The sequence below is a fragment of the Taeniopygia guttata genome, chromosome 19 (genome assembly GCF_048771995.1).
Source record: "Taeniopygia guttata chromosome 19, bTaeGut7.mat, whole genome shotgun sequence".
In the NCBI taxonomy this organism is placed as follows: domain Eukaryota; kingdom Metazoa; phylum Chordata; class Aves; order Passeriformes; family Estrildidae; genus Taeniopygia; species Taeniopygia guttata.
The window spans coordinates 11,092,608-11,104,102 of NC_133044.1; the positions used below are offsets into that span (position 1 = coordinate 11,092,608).

The window sequence follows — 11,495 nt, forward strand, 5'->3', positions numbered from 1 at the left end:
ACGGGTGAAAGCCGCGAGTGGGAGGGGGGCCAGGGGCTGGGGGGGATGAGGGAAACCGAGGTTGGGGCAAGTGACGGAAGAGGCTGTGGGGGGGTGGTCCGGGGCTGGCGGGGGCGGGGGTTGTGGGGTGTGAAGGGAGGTGCGGGCAGGGGCTGGCGGGGGCAGGGAGCGGGCTTAAGGTAAAGAGCTGGCGGGGGGTGATGGCGGGGTTTGGGGGAGCAGAGACTGGAGGGTAGCTGGGGTTGGGGAGCATGAGGGCAAGGACCGGGGTGGGGGGGCACGTAGAAGCTGGGGGTGGGATAGGAGGAGTCCGGGAAGGCAGGTGCTGGGGGAGTGTGTTAGAGTCGGGGGGGGTGGGGTGTTTACGGGGTTTTGTGGGAGGTAGGGGCTGAGAACAGGGCCTAGGAGGGGTCAGGGGTATCCGCTGTTGAATGGGGGACGGCCTGGGCGGGGGGTGCGGTACCATCGGCAGGGGCCGCCCTCCGCCTCTTACCGGGGCCGCGTACACGCACCCGGAAATGCCTGCCCTCCCGGTGCCGGCCGCTGACGCGGCGGCGGGAATATGGAGGCGGCGGCGGCGCTGGGCGGGTCGGGGCTACCAGGCGCCCTCATCGTCCTCATCCTTGTCGTGTTGCTGGCGGTCGCGCTGCACCGCTCTGCTCCGCGGGAGACCCCCACCGCCCCGCAGGACGGTGAGTACCGTGCGGACGGTGGGGCGCCGGGCAAAGCGGAGCGGAGCTGAACCGTACCCACCGACCCCTCCGCTCCCGCAGGACCCAGGGCGAACGGACGGGCCAGGCCGCAGGAGCCGCGGAAGGCGAAGGCGGCGGTGAGGGCTCGCAGGGAGAAGCCGCACCAGCACAGCTTCGCACATCGGCTGCTGGTGGCTGCCCTCAAGGTACTTCAAGGGGCCGGTGCCTTCCCAGTGATGATGCTAGTATGCTCCTCGGCATCGGAGTCCCGCCGGCCGGTGCCCCCACCCATCCCCCCCTCCCCCTCCCCCACCGGTGCCATTGTCCTGCCGGGGTCGTAGTGAAATGAACAGGGTCTATGCCTTAATGTTCAGCTCTTTATTAAAAAGATCAGCTGGGCAGGGGGTTCGACACGGAGCTCGCCCCCGCTGTTGTAGCTTTTCGGTAGGCGAAGGGGGAGAAGGCATGCAGAGTTTGTCCCTGGAGTCTCTGTGGCACACTGGTAGCTGGAGGTGAAGAGGTGTGCAGTCTGTATCTGAAGTCCTAGCAGATCGTCCTCTCTCCTTTTCTCCTGGCACACTGGTAGCCGAAGGGTGAGGGAATGTGCAGAGCCTGTTGCTGAAGTCCAGCAGCAGCTGTCCCCTCTCCTTTCCTTCTGGTAACACCAGGAAGATTGTGTTCCTTTGCTCCTGCTTCCCACAGCCCAGCCCTGGTCCTCTGCAGGTTATGGTGACAGGTCAAACACAGACTAGAGATGTGGTTCCCTCTTCCCTAACCAGCACACCCATCCAGCCCCCTTCACTGTGCCCAGCCTTCCATTTAGGGATGTTTTCATCCTGAAAACCCCCTCCCATGATTCCAGTGGTCTCCCTATTTTGCATGCCAGTCCTAGAATGGTAGTGGGGTGGGGGAGGTAGGTGATTCCCAGGAGCGATTAGCTAATTAACATTTCAATGTTAGTACTTAGTTCAAGCCAAGTGTCCCAGCAAGGCTGTTTTGTTCATAACGGGAGCAGGTGTCCATCTCGATGCCAGTGTCCCTCTCCCCCGCCCCCCGCCCCGCCCGCCAGGTGCTGGTGTTCTACTGCTCCTCCCCATCCCCCCCATGTCCTTCATGACCGCTCTCTGTCTGCAGGGCCACAGCAGCCCGGTGACGTGCCTGGACTTCAGCAGCAATGGCAAGTACCTGGCATCGTGCTCCGAGGACCGCACGGTGCGGCTGTGGAGCACCCGGGACCTGGCAGGACGGGAGCACCGCTGCCTGCGCATCAACATGGGGCTGGACCACGCCGAGCTCGTCCGCCTCAGCCCTGACTCACGGTACAGCCGGACCTTGTACTGGTACCGGGATGTCCTGCAGAGCTACCAGTCTCGTGGCCAAGCTGTGGTGGGATCAGTGGTGTTGCTCTGGGATGGGTGGAGGCAGCATTTCTCACTGGGTCATCACAGTATCACTTATCCGTGGCCTTTCCTGAGAGCAGCTGGCACTTAATCACAGAATCACAGTATCACAGTAGTTCAAGTTGGAGGGGACCTCTTGAGATCATCTAGTCCAGCTCCTGGTGGGTTAATGTGGTTTTCAGGGCAAATATCCCTGTGCACAGCTTGCTGCCCCCATGGAAGGTATCTGTTGAGGTCACTGCCAGCTGACTGCAGCTAGAATGTGCTGCTGAGTCTCTCCAATGGTCAGGGGAGCTCTTGCTTGGTGGGAAATTTGGTGGAAGAATGTGTTTTGGCTTTTTGAAGTGGTCTCTTTTGGAAAGAGAGGAAGGGATCTTGTTTCCTCGTGTGGATAATAAATTTCATTCTTTTTCATTCAGTGTTGCAGTTGAACCAACGCAGGGAGAGAACTTGGTGCCCTTGTAAATACTTTCACCTGGCAGCATATCCCTCTTCCCAGGTGCCCCTGAGTGACCTGGGCTGAGCTGGGGCTCAGAGCCTGTCCCTCCACAGGGCTTTCATTGTCTGGCTGGCCAATGCTGAGACTATTCGTGTCTACAAGATGACCAAGAAGGATGATGGCAGCTTCACCTTCACTGCGACTTCTGGGGACTTCCCAAACAAGCACAAGGCTCCTGTCATTAACATAGGGATTGCAGAGACAGGTATGGAAATGAGCTGCTCACCTCTCCAGATAAGCTTTTATTTCCTTGTGAAGCTGCTTGATTCAAAGTGGTGGAGTTTTTGGCATTCTTGGGGCTGTGTACAGCATCAGTACTGAACTCTGTAGTCTATTAGGGATTTTTTTACTTAATTTGCTACCAACTGAACCAAAAGGTGTTGTTTTCACACCAATAATATCCCTGTAACCAGCTCCCTGATATGCACAGTTTCTTAATCTACATTTTCAGAGATGCTGTTGCAAAGAGGTCTGTTCTCAATATTGAGAGGATCGCTGTTCTCTGGGCTGCCAGTCTCTCTTTAACCAGTGAGAAATCTCTCTAGTGAGTTAATGTGGTCTGTCTTGAGCTTCTGGGATCATCTAGAACAGAGGTGGGGGTGGGTGGAAATTACATTTTAGTGGTGACGGCTTGATGGATTAATGTGTCAGGTGTGTGGCAGTTGGAAGCAGGTGGATGTGAGTTCACCTCTGTAATAGGAGAGCAGGTAAAATATTAACTGAGACTGGGGGTGTGAAAGTGAAAACTTAAACCTGCAACAAGTAGCTGGAAGGTAAACAGGCAACTCCCTGCTTGGGCTGAAGTGGCAAAGGGGAAATGGGAACAAGCAGGAGTCCAGTATGGGCACAACCAGCAATCATGGATCATGGTTTGTGGATCATGGTTTGTGGATCGTGGTTGCCTGCCTGCAATCCACAGCTTGAAAGGTGCTTATCCTCAAGCTGATCTTGGGCATGCAGGTCAGGTGGAGTGTTTGTTCCTGTTTGTGGCACAGCCCAGTGGGGCTGCACATGGGGCTCCCAGCTCTGCTTGTGGGGCTCAGGGTCCTGAGTACAGGGCAGGCACACATGGGCTCAGTGCCTGCTACCTGCTTGGGAGCCAGGGGAGTAGTGAGGCATAACCAGGAGCTGAGTCTTCTGATACTGCTCTTTACTCTGTCTTAGGAGACTGACACTCCTTGGATTTTGGTGCTGCTGGTGGTTTTCTCCAGCTGCAGGGAGAGGTTATCCTGGGGCTTCATGGAGTCTGTGGCAGTGTTAGGTCTGGGGGCTCTCCTGAACTTTGCCTTTTTTTCCCCAGGGAAGTTTATCATGACAGCTTCCAGTGACACCACCATCCTGATCTGGAGCCCAAAGGGCGAAGTCCTGGCCAGCATTAACACCAACCAGATGAACAATGCCTATGCCACAGTGTCACCCTGTGGGAGGTGAGTGACAGGCAGGATTCCAGGCTGCTCCTTTGCACAGCATGGCATCAGTTCAGACCATTGGCAGTTAATTGTTATTGTAATGCAATTTTCTGAGGGTTCCACAGCTTAAAAAGTTATTTTGGCCCCCCAGGAGATTGAGCTGATATGGGGTCAGGCACTCTTGTGTTGCTATCCTGCCTCAGTACTGCTGTTTTGGTAACCTGAGAACAGCTTTGGCCTCAGATAGCAGGGTGGGACAGAGCAAATGGCCTCTGCAAATTTTGAACTTGTCTGTGACCTCTTAAAAGTTAATTATAAAAATAAATATTTTATTTCTGGGAAATCTGTTGATCGGGAAAATCACTTGCTGCTGTAGGTGGATTTGCCTTGCTCCTGGCATGAGGAGTTTGGGGATCAAAAGCATTTAGCTCTTCTACTTTGACTGAACAGTTTCTCATTCCTGAGTTGTTCTGGTGCCTTTCCTTAGTGTTCCCTTTACCAGCCAGGTTTCAGGGAAAAGTGGAAATTCAGCTTGAGTGCAGGAGTCAGGACGGGTTTGCAGAACTGTGGCCCTGCCTTGCTCAGGTACTCTCTAAGAGGCAACTTGTGTCTCTACTTCTGTTCCTTCACACAGGTTTGTGGCATCCTGTGGCTTTACCCCTGATGTGAAGGTGTGGGAGGTGTATTTTAGCAAGAACGGAGACTTCAGGGTGGTGACCAGGGCTTTTGAGTTGAAAGGCCACACTGCTGGTGTACAATCCTTCTCCTTCTCCAATGACTCAAGGAGGTATGTGTGTGTTACCTGCTCCGAGTTATCCTAACAGCATGTAAGCTCATCTCTTCCAGGGTTCACCAGCTGCACCACTGAACTGCAGGGGGTAAAACACTGCCCTGGGGAGCCAAATTTGGCTCGTGCCACCTGTGTATTCCCTGCCCATAGGAATCTCATGTGGTTTAACAAGACCAAGTGCTGATGCTGCACCTGGATCAGGGCAACCCCCGGTATCAATCCAGGCTGGGGATGAACAGACTGAGAGCAGCCTGGGAGTGCTGGTAGGTGAGACATGGACATGACCCAGCCCAGAAACTCCCCTGGGTTGATCCCACAGCACATGGGTAATGAAGGAGAGGGAAATTCTGCCCCTGTGTCCCACTCATGTGAGCCCCACTTGCAGAGCTGCCTCCAGCTCTGGGGTCTCAGCACAGGAAGGACACGGGGCTGCTGGAGTGAGTCTAGAGGAGACACCAACATGATCAGAGGGATGGAGCAGCTCTGGTATGAGGAAAGGTGGATAGAATTGGAATTGCTGAGCCTAGAAAATAGAAGGTTTCAGGTTATGTAATTGTGGCTTTCTAGGACCTGAAGGGAACTGACAAAGATGGGAGAGTATTTACAGGGGCCTGAAGTGACAAGATAAGGGGACATTGTTTCAGACTGATGGAGAGTGGGTTAGGTGGGCTATTAGGAAGAAAGCCTTGGTTGTGAGGGTGGTGAGGCCCTGGCACAGGTTGCCCAGAGAAGATGTGGCTGCCCCCTTCCTAGAAGTGTTCGAGGCTGTATTGGAAGGGGCTTGGAGCAGCCTGGTCTAGTGGTAGGTTTTTTGCTTTGGAAAGAGAACAGAGACTGCATCTGTGTATAGACTCACCCTTCCCTAGAGATCTCTCTCCACAGAGGATTCCTGGTTCATGGGCAGGGTAAGAGGTGCCACCCTTTTTCCATGCACTCACTGTGATCTCTTTTGGCTGCAGGATGGCAACTGTGTCAAAGGATGGCACATGGAAGTTCTGGGACACAGATGTGGAATACAAGAAGCAGCAGGACCCATATCTGCTTCTGACGGGGCAGTGTGCAGTGCTGGAGCCATGCCGCATTGCCCTGTCCCCTGATGGCCGCACGGTCGCCGTGGCGGGCGGCACAGACATCGTGGTGTACAACACACGGCGCGGTGAGGAGGAGGAGCGTTTTCTTGGCGTGCACAGCCACTGTGTCACAGACCTTGTGTTTGACACCACTGGCCGCTATGTCGTGTCCTGTGGGGACCGCGCTATCTGTGTCTTCCACAACGCTGCTGGGCACCGTGCTGTGGTGGAGGAGATGGAGGCCATGCTGAAAAAAACTGGCAACAAAGCCACACAGGAGAGGCTGGAGCAACAGATCTCCAGCGCTCGGAAAGCATTGGCTGCTATCTATGGCAAGAAATACTAAGCTACCTGTGCAGCAGGAGGCAACTGCGCTCTCCCTTGGGGATGTTGTTTTTTTTTTTAATAACTGTGAACAGCAATAATAAAAAGAGTGCCCGGGTTCTTCCTTGCGTGCTCCGTGATGGCAAGACCGGGCTGGGGACAGTGGCATCTCCCAGTGTCACATTCCTGTGTTGTTTTCCCCCCAGGGTTTAGATCATTAGTATCCCATGGAATTGATTGCTAAGGCAATGCCTATGTGTTCTCCTGAGCTTAGAAATGGGAGTTGCGTGGATTTGAGGTACGTTTTATGGTTAGTTGTTTAGTTTTTTGGTTTTTTTTTCCCAAGAGAACTGCCAAAATTCAGTGTTGATACAGAACGGTAGGGATTCAGCTGCAGGGAACGGGGCAGTGCTGTAACGGTGCAGCGGACTCGGGGTGGCCCCGTTCCCCCGTCCCGGGATGTCGGGGGGATCGAACAGCGGGACGCGCCCCTCAGGGCCGCCACTGCCCCGCCGCCTCCCCCGCGCGTCGCTTCCGCGCCCGCTGTCGGGCGCGTGCGTCTGCGCAGGCGCAGCAGCCGGGGCGTGTCGGGCGCGGTGACGCAGGAGGCGCAGCGCGCGGGCGGGCCACGCAGGGCGCGTGCGCGGGGCCGGGTGCGCCGGCGGGTGCGGCGGGGCCGGTGGTGCGGGGCTGCGCGCGCCATGTCGGGGCGCTCGGTGCGGGCCGAGACCCGCAGCCGCGCCAAGGATGATATCAAGAAGGTGATGGCGGCCATCGAGCGCGTCCGCAGATGGTGAGGGCGGGCCCGCGGGGGGGGGGGGAGGGCCGCGCCGCCCGCGCACGGCCAATCGCCGCGCCGCGGGGTGCGACTCGGAAGTGCGCGCCCGACCAGCGGGTGCGGGCGGGGGGGCGGTGGCCAATGGGATCGGGGCGGGGACGGAAGCGGCTGTGATGGGCGGTGAGTGCAGCCAATCGCAGCGTGGGGGGCGGGGCGGCCCCGCGCGGGGCGGAACTGACGGCGCTCCGGGCCAACCGGAAGGTGGGGGGCGGGGCTTGTTGCCATGGTGCCCCGGGCCGGCCCGGCCGCCTCGTGTCTCGCAGGGAGAAGAAGTGGGTGACGGTGGGTGACACGTCCCTGCGGATATTCAAGTGGGTGCCAGTGGCGGACAGTAAGGAGGTGGGTACCGCGCGTGGAGATGAGCCAGGAGCCGCCGCCCACAGCCAGCCTAGCTCCCTTAACAACTTAAGCTGAGCTCCGAGCCTCCCCCAGCCTTACCGACCGCCGAGCTACCCCTGAGCCTCCTGATTCCGCCGAACGCCGCCAAACCCCCCTGAGTCCCCTCCAGGTCGATCCCTGAGCGCTCTCCAAGCCAGCACCTGAGGCCCCGCTGAGCCCTCCCAGCCCTGCTGAGGACCTTGCCCCACCGAGCCCCTCCTGTCCTATCGAGATCCTCCCAGCGCCCCCAAGTCCCTGATCCCTCCCCAAGCTGACCCTGAACCCCACCAAGTCCCTGTCGAGCCTTCTTGGGTCCCCCCCAGCCCCAACATGCCCTTTCAGCCAACCTGAGCATCCCCTGAACTGTCAAGCCCCCTGAGCTCCCTTGAGCCTTCTCGTGCTTCCCTTAAGACTCTCTGCTTGACTCCTCCAAGGATTTGTTTTACTCGGTGTCATTCCTAGATGGGTGTCAGCTCTTCCTCTCTTTCCTGCTTTCCAGTCCCTTCATAGATGGAGTTTTGCCTCTCACTTAGGAATGTGCCCCCAAAGGCAAGGGAAAAGGCCAGCTTGAGCACATCCTTCTGGGCTTCTGGAGACAGAAAGGGGAATGGCTCCTCTGGAGCAGCATGTGTTTCTCTGACATTGTGTTTGTGCTTTTCTTTCTCTCCTTAAGAAAGAGAAATCCAAATCGAGTAGCAGCACGGCCCGAGAACCCAATGGCTTCCCAGCTGACACCTCTGCCAACTCCTCCCTCCTTCTGGAGTTCCAAGGTGGGTCTGGCTGAGCTCCCTTCAACGTGGGGAAAGACTCCAAGGCTGTACAGCAGCTGGGACATTGCTGGTTCTGTGTGCTGCCTGTATGGAAAAGAGCAGTGCTTGCCTCTGAGCACTGGTGTGGACTAGAGAGCTATTAAGTTGAGCTGTGGAGTTGGGCTGATCCACTTCTGGATTGTTTCTGTCCAAACTGTTCATTTTTTCTGTTAGAGAGTCTTAATGGGCTGTTTCTGGAATCTTCTGTGGGAAGCTTCACAGCCAACTAGAGGACTGGGGTTTCCTGATCACCCCTTTCCATTCTCTGCTTGGGAGAGTCCAGTAGCTAGCTACAGCCAAGCTTGCTTTTCCAACAGTTATTTCCATGCACCTTAGGGTGAAGGGGCAAAGGCTGTCCGTGGCCTTGCTCTTGGTCTAGGCACTGTGGTGTAGCCAGGAGAGGCTCTGGCAGAGCAAGACTCAGTGCTGAAATAGAATGTACACATCTCCCCAACCCCTGCTCTGTGTGTGGCTAAGGAAAATCAGGAATTTGCTGGCACTTCAGGAGATGTGGTGGGGTTATGTTGCAGGTCTGCAGTTTGGCAAGGTGTGTGTCAGGCCTGCTTCCTCATTGGGAGACAGGTGCTGAGCATTAATCCTTGTGTTGCTTCACAGAGAAGGAACAAAACCATAATACACAGCAGGAGATTCCTGGTCTTGGATGCCCAGAGCCCTCCCAAGCTGCAGATGTGGAATTTGGCAGTGATCATTCTCATTCCCAGGGCAGGAACATTCCCTTTCCCATGGCCAGTTATGTGTATGATTCCCACTGTGTTCTGGAGGACTCAGTGCTGTGCCTGACAGCCCTTAGGCTGACAGGGAACAGTGAATCCCCTATTTGTAACTCTCTGACCATGCTCTGCCATCTCAGCAGGACCCTGGGCTGCCTGTGCCCCTGTGTCAAGGTGCTCTTCTTCACCAGGTGCTGTTTCTGCAGATGAGAACAGCAACCAGAGCTCCCTGTCTGATGTATACCAGCTCAAGGTGGACAGCAGCCCCAACTCCAGCCCCAGTCCTCAGCAGAGTGAGTCCATGAGTCCTGCCCACACATCTGACTTCCGCACGGATGACTCGCAGCCTCCTACCCTGGGGCAGGAGACTCTGGAAGGTGGGTGCTGGGCCAAGAAGGGAGGAGGCAAATGGGTAGGCTCAGGGAAGGCCATTTCAGGGCTGTTGGTGGTCTGGTGGGTGGCCTTGGTGCTGCTGGAAGCTGACTGGGCATCGGGGACTTCTGTAGCTAGGTGTTCTCTCCTGGCTCAGCACTGAGCTGGGTGCTGGGTCTGCAATTTTGTTGACCCACCTGTTCTCCCCAGAGCCCTCCCTGCCTTCCTCAGAAGTGGCAGATGAGCCTCCCACTCTCACAAAGGAAGAGCCAGTCCCTCTCGAGACTCAGGTAAGGGAAGGGGGATTGAAGCCATCTCTAAATGTGCATGGACCCAGATTGGCCCTTTGACCATTGTTGCTACTTCTTGTAGCTGAAGCATCTTGGTGGATGGACTTGCTCTGCAGTCCCGAAGTGCCCCCTTGGAGCTCCCAGAACCTCCTGGTTTCCTGAGCTTTGGTCTTTATCCCCTGGTTCAGATCAAGTGTTGAAGTGTGAGGGAAGGATATGGGGGTGTGGGAAAACTACGATTCTGGCAGGCTCCAGGGCTGGAGTGGATTCCCATTCCTGGTGCGCTGGGGTCTGTGCATAACTGACAGCCTGGGCTGTCCCCATGGTGTGACACAGCCTTGTCTAGGTGTGTGTAGCTTGGTGTCACTGCTGTGACCTCTGGCTCTTGCAGGTAACTGAAGAGGAGGAGGACTCCAGTGCACCACCTCTGAAGAGATTTTGTGCTGACCAGAACTCTGTGTGCCACACAGCCTCAGAGAGCTAACCTGCCTGGCCCGGCACCTTCGCCAGCCCCTTGCAGAGCCGCCTGGCCCCACCAGGACCAGCGCTTCCCTCCAGCCTGCCCCTTCCCCAGTGTCGGGGCTCCCACCACTCACATCAAGTGCGCCCTGCCCTGCCCTGCCCGATGGATGGGGCTGCTGCCAGTACCTGCAAATTTGCCTCTATTTATTGGCTCCTTCTCTCCCCGTTCCTGCCCTAGAGCTGGGGGTCTCCGCTGGGTGGGCTGCATGTGTGGGGGGTTTCTCCATGTGGCTCCCTGCTCTCCATGGTCCCTGGGACACTGGCAGATGCTGTTTGCCTGCTTGTGGCTCCCCTGCCTGCCCTTCCCCTGGGTGCTGGGAACAGGAGAGCCACCTTCCACCTGCTCCGGGTGATGTGTTGTGGGGGGCAGTGAAGGGGTGGCCAGCAGGGACCCACTGGGACACTGTGCAATAAGCTGCTAGTTTAAGCCATTCAGCTGGGAGAGAGGGGAGCACTTTCCCCTCCCGGAGGGCAGGTACTTACCGGCCTCGGCTCTGCCTCGGGGCACAGTTCCAGCTGAGTGGAATCTGCAGTCCCCTGGGAGCCGGCAGAGCAGGGGGAGCCGCTGCCCTGTGCTGGAGGATCTCGCCCCGGCCTAGGTACCCGCTATCCCCGAGGTGGTGAAGGAAGCGGCAGGGTGCTGGAGCCCCCGGGAAGCGCTCCCGCCCCGGGGCTCTGCCGTTCCCAATACCCGCTGTCCCCCAGCCCCACTCTCCCCGCGCTGCCACTGCATGTCCCGCCGAGTCCGTGATCGAGTCTGGTGCAGCTGGAGGTGCGGCCGCGCGTGGAAGTGGAAAGTTATTTTAGCACTGAATAGAATATTTTTCAAATTAAACTGTTTGAAATACAGATGCAGAGCACGATGTTGGCCGGCTGGGGAGGGGCGGTGCGGGAAGAGAAGGGAAGTTTCTGCTAAACGGGGGCTGGTGCTGGCCTCCCTGACAGGAGGGTACAAGCAAGGTGAGGGTTGGGCTCTGCTCCCACAGAGCAAGGAGTGGCATGAGGAGAATGTTATGACTGAGGTCCCATATGTCTAATTTATTATACCACTAACTTTAAATTTAGCAGCAGTTTTAATTGAGATAGAATAACATATCAAGTATAACTCAGTAGTTACAAAAATAAATTTGGTAGTGGTTCTGATAAAGCATAAGCAAAAATTGATTGGTTGGGGTATGTGAAGAGCTTCCCATCCTGCCTCACGTACAAAAGGCAAAAGGATCCAAACACGACTTATATACTGTATACTAATACATATTGATTAATAGTTTCCCACAAATTCCTCCTATTTCCGATTCTTGACATCTACATCATTCTACTGCACAGTGCATGCTTCCATTGCTGCTATGGGGTCTTCTGGTCTCTTCGGGG

The 11,495-nt window shown here is 56.4% G+C and overlaps 2 protein-coding genes across 5 annotated transcripts; both read left to right on the top strand.

The window, feature by feature from the left end:
- The first annotated feature begins 405 nt into the window (after nt 1-405).
- TBL2 (transducin beta like 2) lies at nt 406-6,304 on the top strand. 2 transcript variants are annotated; one of them, XM_072937280.1, is made up of 8 exons: nt 406-692; nt 774-898; nt 1,827-2,011; nt 2,512-2,553; nt 2,645-2,796; nt 3,892-4,018; nt 4,635-4,787; nt 5,750-6,304. In XM_072937280.1, the coding sequence occupies exons 1-8, from the start codon at nt 563-565 to the stop codon at nt 6,204-6,206; spliced, it is 1,371 nt and encodes a 456-aa protein (XP_072793381.1). In that variant the 5' UTR covers nt 406-562; the 3' UTR covers nt 6,207-6,304. The 2 variants fall into 2 exon arrangements, with proteins under 2 accessions (XP_072793381.1, XP_072793382.1); XM_072937281.1 differs by lacking the exon at nt 2,512-2,553 and having other exon boundaries at nt 411-692.
- A 476-nt stretch (nt 6,305-6,780) lies between these two features.
- Nucleotides 6,781-10,973, top strand: BCL7B (BAF chromatin remodeling complex subunit BCL7B). 3 transcript variants are annotated; one of them, XM_072937282.1, is made up of 6 exons: nt 6,781-6,977; nt 7,286-7,361; nt 8,074-8,170; nt 9,132-9,317; nt 9,523-9,602; nt 9,994-10,973. In XM_072937282.1, the coding sequence occupies exons 1-6, from the start codon at nt 6,886-6,888 to the stop codon at nt 10,084-10,086; spliced, it is 624 nt and encodes a 207-aa protein (XP_072793383.1). In that variant the 5' UTR covers nt 6,781-6,885; the 3' UTR covers nt 10,087-10,973. The 3 variants fall into 3 exon arrangements, with proteins under 3 accessions (XP_072793383.1, XP_072793384.1, XP_072793385.1); XM_072937283.1 differs by having other exon boundaries at nt 6,782-6,977; nt 9,147-9,317; XM_072937284.1 differs by having other exon boundaries at nt 6,785-6,945.
- The last annotated feature ends 522 nt before the right edge of the window (nt 10,974-11,495 follow it).

Excerpts from the sequence above, each read along its gene's own strand:
- TBL2 (XM_072937280.1), top strand. The coding sequence starts at position 563 with ATGGAGGCGGCGGCGGCGCTGGGCGGGTCGGGGCTACCAGGCGCCCTC. Across the intron at positions 2,554-2,644 it reads GGAGAGAACTTGGTGCCCTT|GGCTTTCATTGTCTGGCTGG; the intron begins GTAAATACTTTC and ends GTCCCTCCACAG. Across the intron at positions 4,019-4,634 it reads ACAGTGTCACCCTGTGGGAG|GTTTGTGGCATCCTGTGGCT; the intron begins GTGAGTGACAGG and ends TCCTTCACACAG.
- BCL7B (XM_072937282.1), top strand. The coding sequence starts at position 6,886 with ATGTCGGGGCGCTCGGTGCGGGCCGAGACCCGCAGCCGCGCCAAGGAT. Across the intron at positions 7,362-8,073 it reads CAGTGGCGGACAGTAAGGAG|AAAGAGAAATCCAAATCGAG; the intron begins GTGGGTACCGCG and ends TCTCTCCTTAAG. Across the intron at positions 9,318-9,522 it reads GGGGCAGGAGACTCTGGAAG|AGCCCTCCCTGCCTTCCTCA; the intron begins GTGGGTGCTGGG and ends TGTTCTCCCCAG.